This window comes from Diadema antillarum, unplaced genomic scaffold (genome assembly GCF_040938485.1).
Source record: "Diadema antillarum isolate AM-2024a unplaced genomic scaffold, OU_Dant_1.0 scf00000115, whole genome shotgun sequence".
Lineage (NCBI taxonomy): Eukaryota > Metazoa > Echinodermata > Echinoidea > Diadematoida > Diadematidae > Diadema > Diadema antillarum.
In genome coordinates this window covers 2,437,121-2,462,006 of record NW_027271004.1, presented here as the reverse complement: position 1 = coordinate 2,462,006, position 24,886 = coordinate 2,437,121, and the positions used below count along the sequence as shown (strand labels likewise).

General features: G+C 40.6%; 1 protein-coding gene across 1 annotated transcript in view; it reads left to right on the top strand.

The window, feature by feature from the left end:
* The window catches only part of LOC139719836 (uncharacterized), a 341,386-nt gene that overhangs the window by 220,585 nt on the left and 95,915 nt on the right, over window positions 1-24,886 (top strand). The window contains exon 4 of the mRNA XM_071631222.1: window positions 5,933-6,033. Within this exon, the coding sequence (XP_071487323.1) occupies window positions 5,933-6,033 (101 nt within the window). The remainder of the gene's footprint in view (window positions 1-5,932; window positions 6,034-24,886) is intronic.

Genomic DNA, 24,886 nt, shown 5'->3' with positions numbered 1-24,886 from the left:
ACAGAGAAACTAACTCCAGATTATTAGTGAGAGAAGCAGGAGAAATGGAGGGTGAGAAAGAGATAGATTGAGAGAGAGAAAAAAAAGAAGAGATAGATAAAGAGAAAAATATAAAGACACTAAAGTGGTTATAAGAGATATATGAAGCAGGGGAAACATGAGAGGATATATTGAGGGGAAAATCGATTAATGAGGGAAAATAATCTGGATCATTAGTAAGAGAAGTAAGTAGGAGGGATAGAGGGAGAGATAAAAGAAATGATATGATGAGATAAAAGTGATTATAAAATTATCACATATCAAGCAAGAGAAAACATAAAGAGGATATCTGGAGGGGGAAAGGGACAGTGTTGGAAAAAAAAAAAACCCAACTCGATGTCAGTGAGAGAAGGTTGAGAGAGAGAGAGATGAAATAGGATAACACATTAAGAGAGTGAAGTTATATTAGGGGATAAATGAAGCAAGAGAAAAAGCATGTGGGGATAAAGTGATGGAAACGAGAAGGGGAAAAGACTGGAATGTTAGGAAGAGAAGTAGGATGAAAGGAGAAAGGGACGGCAAGAATATAGGAGAATGAGAAAAAAATGAGTTAGAGTGAAATGATTTTTTTAAGCACTTATAAAATTGTGAATCATTAGATGCCAGTGTGATCAATGTGTTTGTATATGCTGAAAATATGGGGCATTATGGCATTGAAGATTGTTCTCTGGGGTTTTCCATCACATAGTTCAAGGTGCAAAAAGAATAGTTTTGCAAAATCATGAGACTGAAGCATTATGCTTGGATGCAGAGTGCCCATTTTGATGGAGAAATTAACCCCTGAAAGTGGAACATCATTTTGAATAATGTCAAAAGAATGCATACAGATAAGATCAGACAAGCTTTGAGAAGGTCATGGTTATTGCAAAATGTCAGTAGGTGTGATGTAAAAATTTGTGTCCTAAGGGCAAGGCAGAAAAGGTAGTGCTCGCCAGGCAGTTGTGGTACGACTGTCCTCTCTTGTTATATGCATGAAATGTTGCTAATTTCATTCTTCCTTGAAAGCATGATTTTTAGTGTAGTCTTCCCGAGTATGCTCAAAATGCATCAAGGACACCATGGTCTTGCATGTCTTCTTAGATGGAGGAACCTAAGGGTTCCTTTGAAATGTAAGGAAATTACATTTTCTGTCATTTTGCATGCAAGTCACATCAGGAAGAATATGTGAAAGAGGTTGAGGTCATTTGTCCAAAACAGTGTTTTATATTGACCAATAGAATGCCACGATAGATGATGAACTGATTGTAAGCGAGATGATACCATTAAAGATAATAATAATAAAAAAATAAATGATATATTTATATATATTAGTAATATCTGCGCGCTTTGGTTCAAAACAACTTCCCATCAGCAGTAGACATAAATGTAAATCTCCAGTCTGCTTTTAATATCATCATCTCGTGGCATGGTATGTTCGTTATTCATTTGCAATATTTGACGTCCCGCTTTAAGACCTCGGGGATGGACGAAGAAGAGAGAGAGAGAGAGAGAGAGAGAGAGAGAGAGAAGGAGCAGCTGGGAAATTTACAGCCCCTGATTAATAATGCCTACATTTATTTTCACGTTGATTACGGGTACGGCTGTGCCGCCGGCCAAATCTTATTAACCGTTTTGATCGCCGCCGTCGCTGGCCACTCAGGGCTCCTGAAATGTTTATTGCCGTATTATCGGGCCGCAGATGTTATGACAATGTATTACACGTGGCAAGGGCGATGCCGTCTCGCGGAGCGCACCTTTTGTCGTCTTTTGTTACGTGGATGGCACGGAAAAGATGTATCTCATTGCCGGTGTGGCGCATGTTCAATGTTCATTTTGATTCATATTGTGTCAGTGCTGCGAATACCCATCTAAAGGGAACTAATAGAATGGTATACTTTTAAAACTTAACATAAGCTATCTCATGAAGATGATTCTTAAAGTTGTAACTTTATTCTGTGTGAGAGAGTAAGCTGGGGTCGGCTGTAACTTTACCCAGCGCAGGCAATTGTTTATAATTTGTCAGAGACAGGCATGTTTCATATCATTTGTCTTGTCATGTAGTCCATACATAGTCTTACTTCAAGACCCTCAACATCCCACATATTCTTCATGTATACCCAGCTATTCACCAATTGCCAGTATAAAATCAATTTATTCTGTAGCCTTTGTAAATGGCGGTTCCAGTTTCAGTTTTGTTTTCGGAGAGAGAAAGCTCATCAGTTGCAATAAATCGATCTGCTCTTAAAGATGGAGAACAAAACAAGGGGCTCAAGTCTAGAACCCAGGCTACTGTCAAAAATGCACACATAAACACGTACACACACACACACACACACACACACACACACACACACATAATTGTAAACATACATACTTATACATATATACATACATACGTACGTACATACATACAATCACATACGCAACACGCTCACACACATATACACATATACACATATACACTCGCAAAGACATCTCTTAGGTATCGAAGATGAATATATACAAAAGATACAGAAGTAAATAAAGATGCTCTTTGGTAGCTAGTGAAAGATAAACTGTCTTTCCAGGGTATCTCATGGTCTTTATTAGCAGCCAGTTGGTTGGTTATATGATCTCAGTGGGGGGAAAGGGTACAAAGTTTCACCCTTCCTCAAGGAGGGGGCACAGTGTGTAGCAGGAGGGGTTCACATCTTCCCTGGATCCAAGGTGGCAGTCACACCCATGCAGTCAACCCACAGACAAGGTGATTTCAACTGCAGCAGAACAAATGTTTTTGAGTTGTCTTTTGATTTCAAGGAATCTGGAAATTCTCAGGAAGTCAGTGATACAATTCATGTTCGTTTGACAAGTGTGATCATGAACAGTATCTCTGGTAACCCCAAACCTATTTCTCTCGTTAACCCCTCTCCACCTCCACTCGGCTCCTTACCCAGCTCCTGGTCTATTCTTCTCTACCCTCATATCTTCCCCACAAACACACAGTCACATACTCTATACAAAAATGTATAGTAATCGTCAGTTGAACTTTTAGGACAGTATTTGCATTCGTGTGTGTGTATAATGTATGTGGTTGTGTGTGCATTTTTATGTATACATTACAGATATAGATGCAATAAAATGCTACATATATATTGTATACACACACACTCAGACACAATCTCATAAAAGTTAATCTTCAATATCATAACAGCATGTGCAAAGTTAAAGATCAGCTGACTGTTAGCGAAGGAATGAGCTATGAGAAGTACTTCCTGATTTTCTTTGGGGTTTTTTTTTGTTTGTTTCTGTTTTTATTTTTGGTTTTGTTTTTTGGTTTTTTTGCTCATCTACAAGATTTTTTTTTTGTGTGTTTTTTTTTAACCTTATCCACAAGATCAATGCTTACAAATACATGCTCTAAGTAAGGGCTGCACTTTGACTGTGGTGTAAATGTGCTCTGGTTTTTGCCACATGTGTTGTAATGATATGAAACAGAGCATTTAATAGTCCCAGTTCTCATCACCCTTTTCTTCTGCTGCGCTAGTAAAAAGATGATTTGTAAACATCATCTTGTTATCTCTGAAGTGATATTAAAATGGAGTCCCATGAATACATATATTCCATCACCAGTTCTGTGGTTGATGGCTTCATTTCAATTAGCAACAGCATGGGCCAATTGGAATTCTGAGCCCATTGTCTACTGTCTGTCTGTTAGCATGGTGTATGAGACATCAATTGTGTGTGTGTGTGTGTGTGTGTGTGTGTGTGTGTGTGTGTGTGTGTGTGTGCAATATGTAATGTTAACATTCACAGCTTCTGAATACATGAGTGTGTGGCTGTGTGTATCTGTGTGTGTGTACGTGTATGGCTGCTGTATGTATGTGTGTATGAATGTATGTATGAACAGGAACCAAGTGCGACCCAATCCAATATTCATCCCGTGCGGGGTTGTAAAGCCTGTTATAATGGCCCTGTGTTTCAACTCGTTGCTGCGTGTGTGATGTGTGTGCACACACTTTAAAATCCCCCCCCCCCCCTGTAATTGGCAATGCTCTCTCTCTCTCCCTCTCCCTCTCTCTCTTTCTCCATCTCGTGCTGCATCTATCGCATCATCCGTGCCAACAAAAGAGCGTGGAGCAGCGAGTGATGCAGGGGTGACGCGATCCCTCAGCGATGCTGGGTCACTCTTCGTAACTCATCCTACCCTCAGAATGAGACTGAGTGTACTGTGATGAGGATGTTGTTCAGTTAGATATATTTTTTCCTCCTGATTTTGCTGCTTTTTGATATGTTAGAGTGCCTGGAAATATCTCCCCCTGCCTCATCAGTGACTTACATCCTTTGAGCTCTGAGAGTTTAAAGCGTTTCCGTGTTCAAGGTTCGTAAATGTCTCCCCGCCTGCTTTGCAGCGTGCTCGTCTAGATCGAGTGTTCGTTCCACTCTGTGTGTCATATCTAGGTCATGCCGTCGCTAGCGTTGTGGTACTATCCTATACCAGGCAAACCGATGTCGTTTGTCGTTTGGTTGCGAAGTCTCTTGACGTAGCGTTACGTTCTTCGTAATATCAACATGTTCATATTACTGTAAGATGTACGTGTATTTGTGATGCTCGTGACAATTATAGGTCGGAATATGTGTGTGATATGCACAGGTCTGTGACATAGACTAGCATTGATACATGCTGCAGCAGCTGATGTTAGTCTTAGTGCCCAGACTTGTCATTGACAATGTTCGATATTGACTGATGACACCAAGAGCTATTTGCTGCAGTGATGTATTCATAAGCATTCATTTGTCATGCCTGACATGACTAAATGTATAACATGTCAGTTTCTGATGCCAGATATTGACATTTGAATCCATTTAGGTCTCAGTTTCACCGTATCTATTTTGTTTCCTTTGTGGTTTTTTGTTTTCAGCCTGTTTATCACAGTGTCATTTCAGGTCTTATTGTTGTTCTTGTTGTTAAAAGTGGTGTGTGTGTGTGTATGTGTGTGTGCAGTGGAATAGAATAGAAAAACATTTGCTACATGCATTGCATGATATGTTTGTGACATAATTCCCATTTTGTGATGTATGGTAATGAAGATGAATGAGTTAAGTGGGATTATGGAGCATATATCTATCAAGAAATTACCACAGTCAATTTGTATTCTTATGATCAAGTAGTATGCATATAGACCCGGGACTGCCTTAGATGTCAAATGTGTTTTCATATGTTAACTCTCTATGTGACTGTTGCCTTGTCTGTACTGCTGTGTGCCTTTTGTAATATAATGAAGACAGTGAAAGCTGATACACGAGAATTCTTCCTTCATCTCTTTCCTCCACGTCAAATATGAAATTACAGACCAAGTTTATCTGTTTTTCGTGCGTGACAGGCTAGACCATTTTGACTGTTGAGGAAAAACAATATATGTATTCCGATGAGCCTGTGTAATCTAGGAAAAGATAATGGAATATGCAGTGTAGTGCCTAGCTTACAGGCATGTTGTGTATTACCTTTGGCACTTATCCTTTGTAAGATTATAAAGTCATATTTGAGGGGGTCGGTGCAATATAGTGCTAACCCACACAATAGTCATTTTGAGATAATCACTGTTGAATGTTTGGAAAATCCATACATTGTACATTAATAAAACATGAATGCATGCATTTTTTACCATCTTATTGGTTGAATTCAAATATGATATTTTCACGGAGGTTAGAGTAAAGGATAAGGATTATGAAAATGCATGTAACTCAATTTGGACAAAAGTGGGTTAGCACTATATTGCACCGACCCCCTCATTTATATACATCACTCAATTGATACAAAATGCCTTTTTTTTTTTGCGTGAAATGCTGGCACCTTCTGCTGAATCGCAAAAAAAAACTTATTGGCCATACTGACCATTCTCCTACTTTTCATTTCTTTTTCTCGTCCACATTGCAGATATCAGCCATGATGGCGGGGACAATCGCAAGCGAAGGAAGAGCGCCCCCAGTGGGCCGGTGCAGATGAGCCCTGACCCGAATCAGCCATCCAAGCTATCGGTGAGTAAAGCCCAGTGGCAGTTAACCTCGTTCTTGCGCATCCAGCATCCAGTGATAGTAATCAATGTCATCATTTTCATGTCCCATTGAAACATTGTATGAAATCCTTCAAATGTCATCACACATCCAAAAAAAAAAAAAAAAAAATGTACAGGTCCCACACACTGCATTCTGTGTTGGTTTTGTTCATGCCGTGAGTTGTGTGCTCAGTGCTACATCCCTTTCCCACAGAATGTGTTGACGTGCTCATGTGTGGACTTCTGAGTGAAAGATGCCTTGATTCCAGTTTCCATGGAGATTGTCTTTTAGAATTCATATCATGATTAGAAATTGAAAATTTACACAATAAAGTAGAGAACAATGTCTCTATGTGATAACAGAGTGCTGAAACCATGATATTTTGAGAAGTTTAAAGTTTGCTCTGTACGCCTCAACTCAAGGCTTTGGGGGCACTGTGGCATAGTGGATAAGACTCCCGACTCCCGATCGGAGGAACCGAGTTCGAATCCCGCCCAGTGCTTACGTCCTTGGACAAGATGTTTTTGCCCACTGTGTCCCTCTCGACCCAGGTGTATAAATGGGTACCTGGCAACGCTAGGGTAATAAAAATAGCAGGGCCCTCTGGTTGAGCAGTGGCAACATTGAAGAGGCTACCCTGGGTAAATAAGACCTTGTTATTGTTATTATCATTTTTATTATTATTATTATTATTATTATTGTTATTATTATTATTATTATTATTATTGTTGTTGTTATTATTATTATCATTATTATTATTGTTGTTATTATTATTATTATTATCATTATTATTGTTATTATTATTATTATTATTATTATTATTATTGTTGTTATTATTATTATCATTATTATTATTATTGTTGTTATTATTATTATTATTATTATTATTATTATTATTATTATTATTATTATTATTATTTCATTTTTCTTCTTCTGTTTTGGCTGGCTCTTTGAGTTATGCTGTGCATTGAATAATATATATAGCAAAAGTGTGTTCACACTGTGACCAAACTTATGAACAGTATTTCTTCTCAAGCAAGCTATGACCCTCCAACAACAACAACAACAACAACAACAAAAGATCGTTTGTGTTACATGTGGAAATCCGAAGCCTCCCAGCAAATACTGTCATATGATTCGTATCTTGCCAGCATGGAGTATTGTGATTTTGATAGGTTCCTTATATCTGTACACAACATGAGACTGTGCACAGTTTCAAAAAAATGGGTCGGCATCATGCCGGGAGACGGTTGTGACGCGATGACCTCGAGCTTTGGGGAATTCCCAAAAGAGATTTTCTGCTGGCTTCTGGCCTTTCCCCCAATTCTGCACCCCTTTTTTGCCAAGATGTACTGGTAGGTAGGCACTCACAGCCCCCCTCCATCCTCAGAGGGATGCGGAATGTCAGGTAGGAGGTTAAATATGATGCTGGAGATATTTGAGATGATGATAATGCATATTTCTTTTTTCTAATGCATACTTTGAAAAACGATGTCATAAGACCCAGACTGGAGTAGTATAATTTAGTGGGGTCAATACCAGTTGAGTAAACATGTACACGCAATGATACGCAAGATGCCGCTTTTTCAGTGGAATGTAGATCCCATGATTGAAGCTCCCGTTTCAAGATTGAAGACTGGCAATATTAGGGGATGAGAGCAGTCAAGATCGGGGGTGGGGGGGGGTGGGGGGAGGGGTTGGAAGGAGAGCAATATTGATGATTTAAGGTCATTATAGGCAATTTGGTAAAGTGATATATGCTGTCAATCTTCACTTCACTGATTACTTCTTAACTGTTTTGAAGCAGAGATCATTTGTGTGCAGGTTTGTTTTCGACAATGTGATCTCCTTGAATTTTAGATGTCCACAGAGTAATTAAGTACAAGGAAAGGATGGTTAGGAAATCCCCCTCCTCCCTCAAAAAGAAAATAACTTTAGGATTGGATTTGTGGTTAACCTCGGCAAACATGTATTCTTCATTCACTTTCTGTATACTGTCATTTTCCTGCAAATTAATCCATCGTCTATATTGTATGCGAGTGCTTGATCTCTGGCTTAAAGTAAACAAACTTTGATACTTTCTTTTCAAGTGAAGTTGTAGTTATCATCACCTTAGGGGTTTTTTATGTGTAGTTAATTAATTTTCAACCTAACCACCCTTGCATGAATTCTCTTTAAATTCACATGTTAGGATGCCTTGTCATTAATCACATGCCCACATGATGAATTATGTTGCAACGTTGCCTCGACAAGAAGATGAAAAAAAAAAAAAGGCCACATCCTGGTTCATACCCCCTTGGAGACGAAATAAAGTCACGCATATTCACAGTATAAAAAACTTGGGGAGTTGGTTATGATATGAAGCACGAATCATACTTCTTCCCCAGTTTCTTTTTGAAATGGCAAGTTTTGGTGCTTCTTTATGATCAGTATTTGGGGAGGGCATATTCTAACAGTAATGGTTCTCTCTTGTAAATGCTCTGTGAAATCCTGTGAGAGAAATTGTCATGGTTCAAGACTGATTATCATACGGTGACAAGTTCAGCAGTTCATGGCTCAAAACATTCAACGTATTCCTGCAGTTTGACACTATATACAGCAGTTGAGAATCGAAAGAATCATGTTTTCCAAAGATCCTTACTTTGAAAAATGTAATTAAAAGTCACTATCATGCTAAAGTACAGGTTATTGCAAGGAATCACAACCAATCCTAATATAAAATGTTTGTGGGAGTAGCATAAGGAGGGAGCTGCAGTAATCCAAACTCTACTCTGCAAAATTCTAACTTGATTGTAATGTGATATAATTCCTCATACCATTGGCACCAACAGCAGAGTTGTTGTTTTTTTTTTTCCTTCTTCATCTTCTTCAGAGAAAGAATAACTCATACTTCCATTATTCAATTACAAACCACCAGGATATGCTGTCATGAATTTTACCACACACAGTCTCTCATTTTGCTGTTCCTTGGCGATGGCTTTTGTGGCAGATCACGGACAGATATGTGGCATATAATCTCCCTACCCCGGAATGAAAGCAGGGGATGTATGTAGGTACGGGAGGAATGTGCGGTCAATTAAAATTACAAGCCGGTCGTGAGTGGCCACGCTTGCTCGCTCAAGGGGGGAAAAGGCGGGCAGTCATTACCAAATCAATCCTGCCCGTGCGTGGACCCCAATCGTAATTTAGGAGAGGAAACGAAAAATCCTTTGATCCGTGACATGAAGGCATCCAGTGTGTAGTTGCCAAACATTGGTGTCAATCTCAAACAGACGCTTTAGCTACTTGTAGCTTGAACTTGTGTCATCTCGTTTTCAGTGCAACACATCTTTCCCTGTTGTGTTCTTGCAGAAATGTGAAGTTTATGAAATTATAATGAATACTTTTGTGCTCCAGTAAAAAGAAACACTGCAGCCATTCAAAAAAAAGTTTCACGCCACGCTTTTTTTTTTTTGAGGTTGTATTCATTGTATGACCACAATAATTTAGTAGCAGTTTGGGGGAAAGATGTGCACTATGTTTACTGCACAATGTGTTTTTGGTATAGCATTTTGTGAATTTATCAACAGCTGGTTAAAATAGAGAGAGAGAATTAATGCGATCATTTATCTTTCTGAGATTGATGGCTGGGGGAGGGGAGGGGGATTTATAACTCTGTACACCAATATTTGATACAAAGATACTGGAAGAAGAAAAATTATTGTCATATCAATTCTTGTAATCATGATTTTTTTTCCTCTCTCTCGGAGGAGGAGGGAATGCAGGTAAAATAAAAATTCCTCAATCTGTAATTATGTGAGTTTAGTCAGAAGAATGCAGCAGTTGCTACAGTGGCAGACAAAAAAAGCAGATTCTCTGCACTAACAGCGAAGTGAATTGATATGTGGTGATCACAACAGTTTGTATATGTGTCAATTCAATTTGAATGGATCATTTGCGAAACATTGGTTTTCACTTGTGTGTGGATCCAGTATGAGATAGATTGTGAGATCTCAAGAAGAAGACATATTCTGAGATGTTGTTGACCATTTCCTTCTTTATCCCTCAGTCTGGGATGAGCCCCCCTCAGAAAAAAACAAAATCTCCCAATCTGTTCCTGTCCAGAACTGTTTACCAGTCCAGCTTGAGAAGGATTTCCACTACCCTTTTCACGGATTAGCATGCCAATCTTTTTTGCTAGGGGGCTTTCTTACCGCATTTTACTAGTCCTTGTTTTTTTTTCTTTTTACAGACAGTGTGTACTCGTGAATTCTGTAATTGTTGAATAGCCTCTCCAAATTGGTACCTCGGTAAATAGTCTTGGTAAATAGTTACTTGTACCAGTGCTGTAGGTCGATGGAAGGTATGTCTAAAGTAAAGAAAAATCTGGGATCTTCTTTCAACAGCATAGGATGGCATCACCTCTTGTCTACAACTTGACAGGACTGTGTTATTTCTCGTTGTATTCCTCTTTCATCTAGGTTGTAATCTGCCATAGAAAGTACATTGTCTTCGATGTGCGTGCCATGTTTGCTTGTGCTTCAGATGCAAATGGCGTGCTCTCGATACCAGATGAAAAATTTGACAGTGGAATGATGACGCAAGGCGATGGGCGAAGAATTATGGGGGGGGGGGTTGGAGAAATTGGGGACAAGCATGAAGGAAAAGAAGCAGGAAGTATAGAAGTAAACAAAGGAATTATTGACTAACGTGCGTACACAGGGGCACTGGGTTGTGACCCAACTCAGAGAAAAACCTCCCCCCAAAGCCTTGCCCGATGCAGGAAAAAAAAGGGCGCATTCAAAATAAAGTTGGCAGTATTTTAATCCAGACCATTAGTGAATCATTTCGATCAATAATGATAGAATGCAGAGATTTTCTTCTTCTTCTTTTTTTTTTAGCTGTTATACTCTCAAGCAAAACAAATTCTCTTCGTTGTGATGATGGAGTACTATCAAAATGACAGTGACGGCAGACCTCCTACAGCTTAGCGAGAGGGGAAGACGATTAGAAATGTTACTACTGAAATCTGTACTGGAAACTTCTGTTTGTTTTTGTTTTTGCTTTTTACATTTCTTTCCCTTTCTCACTCTCTCATTTTCTATCTGTATCTATCCATCTCTTTCTCTGTATCTATCTCTCTCTCCTTCTCTCTCTCTCTCTCTGTATCTGTCTATCTCTTTCTTTCTCTGTATCTATCTGTCCTTATCTCTCTATGTATCTATTTCTTTCTCTTTCTCTGTCTATATGTTTCTCTCTTTGTATATATCTATTCTTTCCCTCTGTGTATCTATTACTCTTTCTGTACGTATCTCTTTCTCTCTTTGTACCTATCCTTTTCTACCTATGTATCTATTTCTTTCTCTTTCTTTCTGTCTATTATTTCTGTGTATCTATCTATCCTTTTCCCTTTATGTATCTATTACTCTATCTGTTTCTATTCCTTTCTCATGTATCCAGCTTTTTCTTTCAATGTATATATCTCTTTCTCTTTGCATCTATCCTATTCTTTCTATGTTTATGTCTATCTCTCCCTCTCTCTGTATTTAGCTATCCTTTTATGTATCTCTGTATCTATCTTTCTCTTTTTCTCTATGTAACTTTCTATCTGTCTCTTTCTCTCCTGTCCTGTTCCAACTGAGAGAAATTCTTTGAAACAGTACAAGCAAGGGTGTTTCATGGACCAGAGAGTGCATAGGCCTTTTGTTCCGCAACACGTAGCGGGGATGGCACTCCATTGTGCGTGCTCTCATCTTTTAAAGCAGGCCTATTCATTCCCCACTAGAGGGTCAAACTCGAGAGATTTTCAGATAATTGGAGTGTAATGGGATTCCTCTTTGTGGCGTGACGTGTGGCCCAGTGCTCGGGCATTATAGTGCGGGCATTATAGTCAGTCCCCCGCTTTGCATCAAAACATTTTTTCACGTGTTGTTGTGAGCAGCGAGAGTCGGCCAACTGTTTTCAGTCTGAGCGCGGGCTACCCTGACGTAAGACCAGGTCCTCGTGCATACAGCACCGCTCAGTCCAGCAGAACAGACACTTGTTGATGGCCTTGCGGTACACACAAGCCTAGCACTTTGGGGGAATAACTCATTTGGATTTTAGCATCAGACCCAAGCGGACAAACTGAGCAATTCTTATCTCGATTGTCACAACCACCATTCTTTGCATGTCTTTGGCAACAAAAGAGGAAGAAGTGTAACATTATTTGTGTGGAGATCTTGCCTTCTGGTCAGAATCTAGTAGTTCAGTTTCAGAACTGAACAGGTTGAGACTTGGATCATAAGTGTTTTTTTGTTTTTAGGTGTATATTCTGTTTGCCAGTCAGTGCACCAGCGGAGGTAACTGTTGCCAGATCCTCACACACCAACTTCTTACAGACTCTAGTCATTCTCAGTCAACCCAAGATGCCAATCACCATGGTTACTGGGACCAGGATGCTATGAAGTCCTGGGCTCTCCGGGGCTGGGAGAAGTTGCAGACCTCTTTTCCTGTCACCTCGGTAGAGAGAAACTTGCGGGTGAAGGGAGTTTGATAAAACATGCTGTCACAAACACGTCCGATTAATGCTGGTGGGTAGGACCCCACAGTGTCAGCGTGAAAACTATATTTCCTAGTGTCATCCGAGCTGCGGCATCAGACAATTTTTTTCTTTAAAGATAATTTATTCTCGCTTATGACCTCGCGACACCAAGGTGCCAGTGGACACTCACATACAATGGTTGTAACGGACTCATCAATGGCGAAGCTCTCAGTAAGTCTACCCTTAGCATTTCTTACATCAAAATGCATTCATTTTCTTTTTAACACCATTAATTTGACAGGTATGACACATTGTTCAGTTGTCAAGTCTTATATGAATGCAATGCTCTGTGGGACAATACATGTGGTTGTTTGTAATAATGTACTCTGCCCAAGTTATTGGCATAAAATCTTCTGTCTAGCACCCATGGCACGTAACGGTGGTGGTTCAATGCTTTGCTGTGCCATAGTGGTGTTGCACATACCGAAATGTCTGTCTTTTAATGTCAACAGAGCACCCATCCGTGGCAAAAAACAGCATGACAGTATGCCGCGGGTGACATCGAATATTTGGCATGCGTGTGGGATGCGCCCCAAATCAAACCGACGCCCACAGACTCCACCACCTTTAACCCTGTCCTACTCTGTATCTTGCGGCCAATGTTTAAAGATTGCTAGCTTATTAATCTTTTGCATTACTCTTGTAATCTTAACCCACTTGAGGACAAGCTGATTTTTCTGTAACGCACTCTCCCATAGACACCTGTCCGAGTAAACTTGGTACTAGTCGTCAACGGGTTAATATGTTGATGAGGAAAGACACGGTATGTACATATGGGCCCATACTCACCATGAAACATCGTTGCGTGCAAGACTCTAAGAAGGAGTCTTAATCACATAAGTTCATCTAACATCAGTTGTCTTGATGAGAGGTATTGATTATGAAGTCAAGTGAGATAGGAAATGGCGGTCGTTAAAAAAAAGAAAAAAAAAAGATAAATTGTCCCAAGTCAAACCGACACCTGCAAACTCTAGACCACGTCCAACTCTTCATCCGCTGCTGACGCCCGTTGCAACGTTGCCAAGCCATCAATCATTTTCTCCCTCGCGATTTAGGGAAATGTGATGATAAAGTAAATGAAGGAAAGATGATCATGAAGTGACTTGGCGAGCATCCAGTTTTTAAATGGAAGCTTGAATAAAAGTATTGCTTTTGGAAAGTGCCAATTGTGATGTGTTAAGAGTGATGATTTTTTTTTTAAAGAAGTAGAGCATATCACAGCTAAAACTGTTACTGTGGAGCGTCATTCCTATGATACTGAATAATGACGACATGTTTGTTACTGTGCGTCTTCAACACAAAGGGTTTCCCCTCAACAGATTCTAGTTTCCAAATCAAATTCTGTGCCATGTTGCGTACATCTTTGAAACAGCTATGCTGTGAGAGGAAGAGGGTACTATCAAAGCTGCCAAGTCTCCCTGATTCTGCAGGAGTCTCCATGAAAATGTCAAAATCTGGTCATGTCTGAATAAGAGAATATTAAAATCTCCCTGATTTGGAAAATATTTTCACCCACTGAAATGCATGTAACACACAGATATCTCCCTGATTGCTGTGTGGAATCTCCCTGATTTGGATGTGGGAATGTTTGCAGACCTATACTATTATTCCAGCGTTATGCTCAGAATGTGCTTCTTGTGTTCGAATTTTCTCTCCATCCAACTCCCCCCCCCCCCCCCAATATCCGAACAAGTTGGCTATGGATGGTTAAAGTTGTACTGTTTTGATGATAATTGTTGGCAGAGTTGCCAAGCAGCATTTTTTTTTTCACTGCATATACTACTTTTCCGTCATCTGAAATAAGTGACTATAGTTTTTGATGTATGAAAAATATGTTTTACCAAGACTTAATTTAATAGGCTTGATTTGTGCAATATCCTCAATCTCTCTCTTTCAGTTTTTATTAATATTGAGCCTTTAGAATATGTTTTTGATTTTTTTTTTTACTGTTCATTAGTGTGCTCTTTGGTCTGCAGAAATTGGTTGGCAGGCATGCTCTTGCATCTTTTGTTTTCTCGTTTACGACGGAGCTAATTATCAGTCTGCAGGTATCTCTCGGCATACATAGCAAGAACTGACGTAGGCTCAGTCACGAAAGTTCGAGCAGAGCAAATTTGTAAGAGGAGACAAGATTGGGTCTTGCAAGCTAAGCTCAAACCAATTAATGTCTAGACTATGCGTGGAGTTGCACAGTGTCTGTCATTTACCATGGAACCTGGCCACCCCCAGCTAAAAAAGAGAGAAAAAAAAGAGAAGCATTTAAATTGCGCTGTAACAGTGGCAGCAGCAAAAGGGCAACATGTTGGACGGTTAATTAAGTCTTAGAAGAACTCTGAAGGGAAAGAAAAATACAGAAATGAGCAAATTGAATATTAAAATGATATGCATAGCAAAGAACAAAGGGATGGAATATATCAAATTTTGCAAAGTTGCTTGTTTGAGTTCAAAGCAAGGACATTTTGAAAATGATGATGACGTTGCTGTGCAAGTTCCAGAGAAATCATATCTTCTGCCTACTGGAAATGCTGTCGTTATGTAGAAATTATCGATGATCGGTGTGTTGTTTAGTTGTATAGATTTTAGCTGCTGTTTGCAAGGTTTGTGCCGAAGGGATGAGAATCAGCAAGATGGCGGTGGATGGAAATGGGGTAAGACTGAAGGAGATAGTGATGGATTGTACAAAGCATCATACCAGAGATGCAGAAACCAGACAGACTGGGGGGAGAGGGGGGTGGAGGTGGTACAGAGAAACAGAAATGGAATTGCACGCACAGGACATGATGATAATGGCAGAACAGAGAAAGAAGGAATAGGAATAAAAGGCTCAAATCAAGGCATAGAGAGAGGAGGAGGAGGAGGAGGGGTAGGGGAAGAGGAGGAGAAGAGAGATATGTAATATGGTAGATTGGGATGGCAACGTGAGAGAATGAGGCAGACATTTCAAAAAGTGGACAAAGAACAGAATATACCCCCCTGCACCCTGAAATTAGACAAGCAGGTGGAGAGGGAGATGGGAGGGGGGGGCAGAACACCCCTGGAGAGTGATGCACCGAGAGATGTAGGTGGAAGACACTCAGATGGGATAGGGAGAGAAAAGGGGGATGGAGATAGGAAGAGATGGAGAGAGATCGTGAGCCAGACAGGGTGCAAAATTGGGCCTTTGGGAGATTTTGAGGTAGAATTGTACGAAACAGAAAGTTATAAGAGGGTAGGGGTGAGAGAAAGGGAAATAGTAGATTCCAATCAATGCAGAGAGAGGGGGGAGGGAGAGAAGGGAGAAGAAGGAACAGAAGATAGGAGTAGATGAGGATAGTAACTAGGGAGAATTTGGCAGAAGGAATCAAAATGCGGTAGAAGAAGCATGCACCCTTCTGTCTCTAGACGAGATGCAGAGGAGGAGAGAGAGAGAGATAACCATGGAGAATGATGCGGAGAGACGGAGGCGGGAGACACCAAGATGAGATGAGGAGAGGGAAGCAAGAGCGGGAGAGAGAGAGAGAGGGAGGAAAGGGATACCCCTCTGTCCTAAATCGGGGTAAGGAGAGAGATTGCGTCTTCCAAAGATTTCCGTCATCACCGGCGGCATCACTTAGCCATGAGTCATCCGGACCTTAGCCACGACTGACACACACACACACACACACACACACATGCTGTACATTAGTTCCTCGTTGAGTGCTTTCGGTTCTGAGCGCATAAGATTCGGACACACACACACATGCACACAGACACAGATAGCAGAAGACGGAGAGTAGCCTGGAATGACCCTACTCCTTGTGTCTGCATAATTCATGTCTTCCCCCCCCCCCACTTTCTCTCTCACTCTCCATCCCCATCTTCCACCGGTCAGGTCATCCACTAGCCAAAACCACCCCATAATGCGACCCGCTTTTTGTGGAGCGGCAGCCGCTTGCCCGCCGCCAATATTACATACATCTCAGGTTCTCTATTCTGCAGTTGATTACAGATTGATTAGCTTGGGGGGTGGGGGTGGGGGGGGGGGGGGGGGTCGGGGTCAATTGAGTCGCGGGCAACCTGACCCTCACCAGCAGATTCAATCACTGCAAAATGATGACTTATACTGCTGCCAGAGTTTTCTTGCATTAATTAGAGTCATTTCGCACTGAGTATGGGCATCGCTACTGGTCATCCCAAATCCAATTTTCAGTCCATCTTTTGCTCCTTGTTTTTTTTTTTTTAGTGAAGATGATGATGTTTCCATGACAAAGGACATCCACCTGCCTCGCCGCCAGTGACAAAGGTTTAGTCATCGGTAGATTGTAAATAGTCTTTCTTCTCTCATGATCTCCCTGGTCAGAACAGGCCCCCCCCCCTCCCATACATCTACATTTTAGAAGATTAACCCGTAGCAAGATCAGTCCATCCTCAACGGGTTGGATAGGTGAGTGCTGAATAAGAAAATTACAAAGTACAATAACTAGTGTGAAAGGCAAGGTGTACCATATAAAAGAAACATCTTCTGTCTCAATTTGAATGAAAATGTCAGAGGATAGATTGAAATAAAAGCAGAAACAACATTGTTGTGACATTATTTCTTTCTGCAGGGATGACAGTTTGGTGGTGGTATTGTTTTTTTTTTTTAAATCCCCATCTTTATTGACTTTAAAAAGTGCTGCTGAAAAGTACCGTCAAATGTTGCTATCAATCTCTGCCTGGCGCATTTTCTAGACTCTGCTCTTCGGAGCAACTGTATCCATTCTTCGTTCAAATTTTCCTCCACAGCCATCAATTATTCAACCGAGACGATTGCGGCTGCCGTTTCCTAGCAACCGTAACTCCCCTGAAATTGATGAAGATGAATCATGCTGCACTTAGCGTAGTAGACAGGCATGTGTGGCTGAGGGATGAAGATGGCGGAGTGCCCAGTCCCACCTATTCAATGATGTGTCGTCTAAAAAAAAAAAATAAAGAGATGCCTGTGTGTGGTGGGGAATCGCTTGAATGTGCAAATGTGTGGGTGTTTTGAGTATTGCAGTGATGCAGGAAAATTGTCTAGCTCACGATCAGTGAAAGTGGCCACAGACACCATTTATTTCTGTTTTGATTATCACCTGAGCAGACAGGACCTGTAGGCATATTCGATCATCATAGGGTACAAGTGCATGACTTGTTGCGTAGATCTGTCATCATCTCAACTGACATTGTAAGCTGGCAACACGTGATGGTTTTGATTCTCTGGGCAAAAGCTAATTAAGTTTTTGACATGATCATAGGCAACCAGGTGAGATAAAGAAAACATTTCTTCATCCACAGAGGCACATCTTCCTGCCAAAGTACAGGGTTTTGACCTACTTCCGGGCTCAGTTAGATGAACAAAAGGACAGTGTTTTATGCTCCAGTGTCTTCAGTTGTCATCCCCTTGTATTGAGTTTTTCTTCTCTTTTAAAGCATTACCTCTTACCTTCAGCATTTGTTGAAGGGTTTCCATATTGCATTGCCTTGTGGAGTACTGCTCCCTTAGCTCATGTGCCATTCTGCAGGTTCACACTCCTCTGTCACAGAGATTCCTCTTTCTTGGAAAAGTCTTTCATCCCCTCCCCCCCCCCCTTTCCTCATGGGATTAACAGAAAAAGAAATAACCTCATACATTTCTCTTCAACTATCATGCAAATCTGCCCCCAGAGAGGATTACACGGTTGGAGTCAATGTCCCTCGCGTCCTTGATATTCGGTATTCTGGGAAAATTGAAAACGAAACAAAACAATGACTTCTTATCCACAAATCCATGTGTGTGTGGGAGGGGGTACTATTACAGTCGAGCTCTGGAAACTTCTGTAGTTGAGGAGGTGCTCATTTCTCAAGGCACTTTCTTGTGTGTGTTCTGCAAGGAATATGAAGGGTGATATCTTATCCTCCAAACATGAACAGAAATCTCTAGAGAAGATTGGCTTTCAAGGCCACAGGAATATCAGCACAGGGCCAGATAGGGTGATATACTTGATTTGCTTACAGTTGTATATCAAGCGTTCACTTTCATCCCAATTTTTAATGGATATTGGTGTAGCTGTCTGGGTATTCAGTGTTACAGTGTCACACATGCACACACATGCACACTGGTTGAGGATGAACAACATGTAAGAAGCCAATACCATGCATCATGTATTTTTATATTTTTATTCTTTCTTGTTTGTTTGTTTCTTGATGTTCATATTTGGCATTTGAGAGACATGTGTAGAACAATCCGAGATAGCTTATCATATTGTTGAGAGCGCATGAAAATGTGTTGAAGACAGAGATTCAGTAGTCCATATGCCCCTAGTACTCTAGTAGAGTCCATGTGTAATGGTCTGACAATGTTCACCTTTAAGGACTTATTTTGCTATTACACAAATTTCCCATAGACACCTGCCCAAGTATTCTGGGGACTCGTCTTCAACGGGTTAAAGGGATAGTACAGTATTGGTGGAGATGAGAATTGGGCTTTTAACTTTTTGCGAGATACCAAGAAAACACTTATTATATAGTACAGAGCATACCATTTTAAGAGGAATTCAAAGTTTATTTGATGAAAATCGGGTTTGGAATGACTGAAACATCCAAAAACAAAGTAAAACGAAGCGATCGTGATAAAGTGTGGGTCCCACACTTTAGTAGAATCGCTCTTTTTTTGATATCTCAGCCATTTCAAAACCAATTTTCATCAAATAAACGTTGAATTCCTCATAGAATTGCATGCTCTTTCATATTTCATAAGAGGTTTCTGATTATCTCACCAAAAAATGTTAGAAACCTGAAATTAGGTCTCAACCAAAACTATACGATCCCTTTAAAGGGATAGTACAGTTTTGGTTGAGATGAGAAATAGGCTTTCGAATTTTTGCAAGATACCAAGAAAACACTTATGATATAGCACAGAGCATACCATTTTAAGAGGAATTCAAAGTATATTTGATGAAAATCGGGTTTGGAATAACTGAAACTTCCAAAAACAAAGTAAAACAAAGCGATCGTTACAAAGTGTGGGTCCCACACTTTATTAGAATCGTTCTTTTTGGATATCTCAGGCATTTCAAAACCAATTTTTATCAAATAAACGTTGAATTCCTCATAAAATTGCATGCTCTTTCATATTTCATATGAGATTTCTCATTATCTCACCTAAAAATGTTAGAAACCTGAAATTAGGTCTCAACCAGAACTGTACGATCCCTTTAAAAACCATTCTGTCAGATATGAGTTTGAATTGGATGCTCACCATGTGTCTAGCCTCATCATCTGGCCCTTGATGCAGAGTATCAGGAGAGCTTCTGTATCAGCAGATGAGGATTGTGATGAATAGAAATTCCAATTTTTTCTTCTTTTCTTTTTTCCGGAATAGTGACTGGTGTTTGGCGTCCATTCATGTTGGCTAGCAAATGTGCAAGTGATTGGTGCCTCATCAGATAGGGCACATTGTCCCCCCCCCCCCCCCCCCACTATCCCCAACTCTCTCTCTCACACACCCCGCTCTCTCCCTCTCTCCTCTCTGCCTACCCCTCCTCTCCCCCCCCCCCCCCCCCCCATCCCCACCCCCAATCTCCATTAGAGTGGGAAGATAGTCTCAGGTTTCTAGGCGGGGACATTCATGTGTGCTGAGGTGACTCGGTCATCACCACTAGTGATCCATTCATACACAATGTCTATGACTTTTTATGATGATTTTAGCCTGAGAGGGTTAAAGTAGAAGCACTCTTGCACTGATACAAAAGTGCTCCAGATTCACATCCACCACAAGAAATCCCGGTGTAGGATTTCTGCCTCTAGGGTTCACTGCAAGCTGGACAAAGATGTTCAGACCCACCATCCCATGTCTACTTTGATGCAGAATACTGTAAAAGTGAATATTTTCATGCGCCTAAATTTTTGCGCTCGGCTGTGTAAGAATAGTTTCACATGTTTTAATTCTGTGGAATCAAGACATCAACTACTGGAACATAATATGTTCCAGTATGTACTGGAACATATTATGTTCCAGTATGTAATCATTATTACATTTCCTGCAATCATCAGCACTTTTAACGGCTTCTTTATTGTGATTTTTTTTTATCATTTACTTTGTCTTCCTCCTGGATATGTTTTTCTTTTTCATTATCTATACAGTCATATGGAATTTTGATCATTGCTTTTGTATTCTCCTAATGTTATCTTAATGATCATCACGGCTATTCTTGTTGCCATTAACCATCATCATTTCATCATCCAAGTGGTTATCTCTCTCCCTTTTTTTTTTCTCTCTCTTTTTTTATTTGAAGGGATTAGGAGGGGGGTCATTAATTCTGTCTCCTTTTTGATGTGCTCATGAGTCATGACCATTAGGGTGGCCTGGCCCGCCCGTGCGGGTAATGGAGGGTGAAAGTACTCATTACCGATGAGGGATCACTCCCACTATTGTCAGCATCTTTGATGAGGGATGAAGAAGGAGGGAGGGAGCATCCGAATGAGGGCATCATTTTTTTTTTTGCCTTTTTTGTTGTTGTTTGTTGGAAGCAATGCTCCACAGCTGGGTGGAGGCTAAAGATGTTGTCGTCAATAGGTACGCCGAAGATTACTTTGTCTGACGACACTCTTCGTCGTTGGGCGGCTACCAAGAATAAAACAAACAAACAGACAAACAAACAAGTTGTCACCCCGTTGAGAATACCGGTATGAAAAGTGATACCAGAGATTTGATCATTTCCGTCATTAGCTGATGGAGCCAGGGATGAATTATGTATCGATATCAATGCATCCCGCTATATTCAGTTCAGTGGACCATTCACGGAGCCACGTTATCCTCCTTTGTGTAGCTCACAAAAGAATGGCGAAGGGGATGATGATAATGACCACTCTGGGCGTCGGACGAAAGTGGGCGCGGCTGCCGCTGTGAGAAAACATCCAATCCATCTTGCAGACAGCATACTGTGCTGAGGTGAATGATGAAGTGTAAAAAGCAACCTGTTTCCTGTCAGTGATGCATACATGTCAAGTTTTTTTATTGATTTTTTTCCCCTCTGCACTGTAAACTTATGAAGATAAGAAGGAGGATGGAAGAGGGGAGGGAATTTGATGAAAGCTAAGAAATAATAGAGGAATTACAAATATTATGCTGTTGTCAGTGTCAGCTAGAAATATGCAAGGGTTTTGGGGAAGTTTTATTTTGTACTGTTTATTGTCGACAAGCACTTTGTTGAGCACTTGGTCATCATCTTCGATATTGAGACAAAGAATGATCACAAGAAAGCAGATGCAGGGACGTATGGGGTGGGGGGGGGGGGGTAGTGGGTGTCTCCTCTGTACCCCAACAGTCATTCACAAGGGGGGAACAAGAGGAACTGGTGAAGACATTGTACGGTTTTGAGGTACTCCCCTGGTAGCTGATGCCACGGTTTTGGGATGAGAGTTTAATGAGGAGGCTGCACAACGATGCATCTTTCATTACTCGGGGTACTTCCCATGGATGACGATTCAGGTCTTGATGAGCTCTGTAGGAACTTGGAGTACACCCGTTCCTCATCCAAAGTTGTGGGAACTCGCTTTGCTCTGAAGTCGGTTAGAATTGGTGAATACTTGATGATGAATGCGATATTATCACTCAGGGAAGTTGGGGTGGGGGGAGGGGACGGTGGAGGGAGGAAGAGGAGGTGGTGAGCGATTTTCGTGGAATCGTGATCGCATTAAAATGCGATTCTGGCAGGGCCAAAATGGTGCATTCCAGCACTCTGAGTGATGATTTGGATTATGTGCTGGATGTAGGTTGAAGGAAAGTCTCCTATTTAAAGGACAAGTTCACCTTCATAATCACAAGGATTGAGAGAATGCAGCAATATTAGTAGAACACATCAGTGAAAGTTTGAGGAAAATTGGACAATCCGTTCAAAAGGTACGAATATTTGAAGTATCTGCGCAGTCACTGCTGGAAGAGAAGACTACTACAGTGTATGATGTCACATGCGTACAACTATATAAGGAAAATAAAAAGAGAATTTCACAAAACTTTACTTTTGTAATAAAGTGCACATTTCTTCGACTTGCTACTAACGTATGTTAAGGGTAATATTATTCCCCCTGCCTTCTGAAAGAGAGAAGTCGAGTGTTCTTTTGTTATGCGAGAAAAATGGAAATATGTTGAATTTTCTTTATTCTTTCTTTATATCGTTGTACTCATGTGACATCACAAGCTATAGTAGTCTTTTCATCCAGCCGTGACTGAGCAGAAACTTCAAAAATTCATAACTTTTGAACGGATTGTCCCATTTTGCTCAAACTCTCACTGATGTTTTCTACTAGCATTGCTGCATTCACTCAACCCACATGTCTATGAAGGTGAACTTGTCCTTTAATGCTCTCAACACCATTTTCTGAAATCGCCACTGCTGCAATTAATATGATGCTATAAGCGCAGTAATTCCAGATTATGTCAAAGGAACACCGTAGGGAAATATTTCAATATTTCTCAAATTTATGCATACTCACATAACATCACCATGCAAGTCGCACGTGAGACTGCTTCATACATTTGTTGGCCTCTACCATTGTCAAATATGGGCTCTGGTCACATGATTTAATTTTTGTACGGTATCTGTACCAGTTGCACACCTCCACACCTTTAACTGCTTTGGTAGAGTGCCCTCTAGTGTTAGCTCGCAGTAAGATATTTGGCTATCCATTTTGCTGATGTCATACACTCATGATTATAAATACTTGGTTTCAGTCCTCTTGTTGAGTTTGTCATGCTAGAGCTCCATTGAAACTATGGCGTGGTCTTTATGCTTGTGGTAGAAGTTATATATCCTAAGAAATTTTTGGGCAGGCACTTGGAAGTTGTCAAATGCGTGGAATCTTGTAGGTCTATTTGTATTATGTATATATTTTTTTCACACATTTCTATATCAGAGTAAACATGAGGAAACTTACATGCCCATAGTATCATTTTGACTTGGTACCTGCCAGATTTTTAACTCCTCATCATTCACTTTACACATAACCAACCAGGTTCTAGTAAGGTGATGGGCAAGCATCGTCCTCCTGTACGAGAAGAATTTTTTAACCTATTTTGTATATGTATGTGTATGTGTGTGTATGTGTGTGTGTTTGTGTGTGTGTGTGTGTATTTGTGTATGTGTTTGTGTGTGTATGTGTATGTGTTTGTATGTGTATGTGTATGTGTATCAATTTCATTGTTAATATGGAATGAAACTCAAATAAAGAATATTATAAAACAAAACAAAAAAGTTTGTGTTGTTGTTGTTGTTGTTGTTATTGTTGTTGTTGTTGTTGTTGCTGTTGTTGTTGTTGTTGTTGTTGTTGTTGTTGTTGTTGTTGTACAGTACCAGTAGAAATGTAGCTAGGCAAAATGATCTAGAAACATGATGCACACATGTGTGTCATGTATCATATAGAGTGGTAATAAAAATAGACAAGCCAGTTATGATGACATTGGAAGATTTACTCCAGGCAGAGGCTCTAGTGAAACCAGCGATGTGAGAAATAGTGCTACAGCAGGGGTATGTGTAAGTGCTTCTCCCCGAGTATGTTGGAAATATAATTTCAGCTTAACAAAATCACAAGAACAAGATGTGATTACCTGTCTGGAACACTAGAAACATGGAAGGGATTCCCATGAACCCGCACTGCCATAGGTTGGCTTCCTATATCGCGAGCAGTTTCATCAATCATGTCTGAAGTATGTTCATTTCGAGACTAGTTACCAGTACCATCCCCTCCCTCCACTCTACCCCTCACCCTGCTCCCTAACCCTGCCCATACTCCCACACCCCATCCCAATCCCTATACACCCTGCCCCAATCCCTATATCCTACACTCTACCCCTACCCCAGAAGCCCTACCCTGGACACCCTACCCCCAACACATTACCCTTATTCCCCTACCCTACCAGAACAACCATTGTGGGGATGAATGTCCTTGGAGTTATCTGCCTAAAGAATCTGCTGTCCTGGGCATATTGTTGTCCACAAACAAAAATGAATGCAAGGAAGCTGCTTTGAGAATTTCAAAAAGAAGAATCATTGTCATATACTTTGCTTTTATGGGGTGAAAAAAACAAAAGGAATTCTACCACCGAGAATGATTTCTTGGAATGACATTTACAGAGGTCATAGACTTCTTGATGTGAGTGTAGGTCTACTTCCTGGCTCCCTCATCCCTCGTTTCGATCATTCCGGAAGGGTCGCAAAAATGTAGACTGTTGCTGACTAGTTGTCGCAATAGTTATAACCTGCAATGGAAAGAAAATATCAGGTTGTGGAATCCGTGGAAATTTTAGTGATTCAGTAG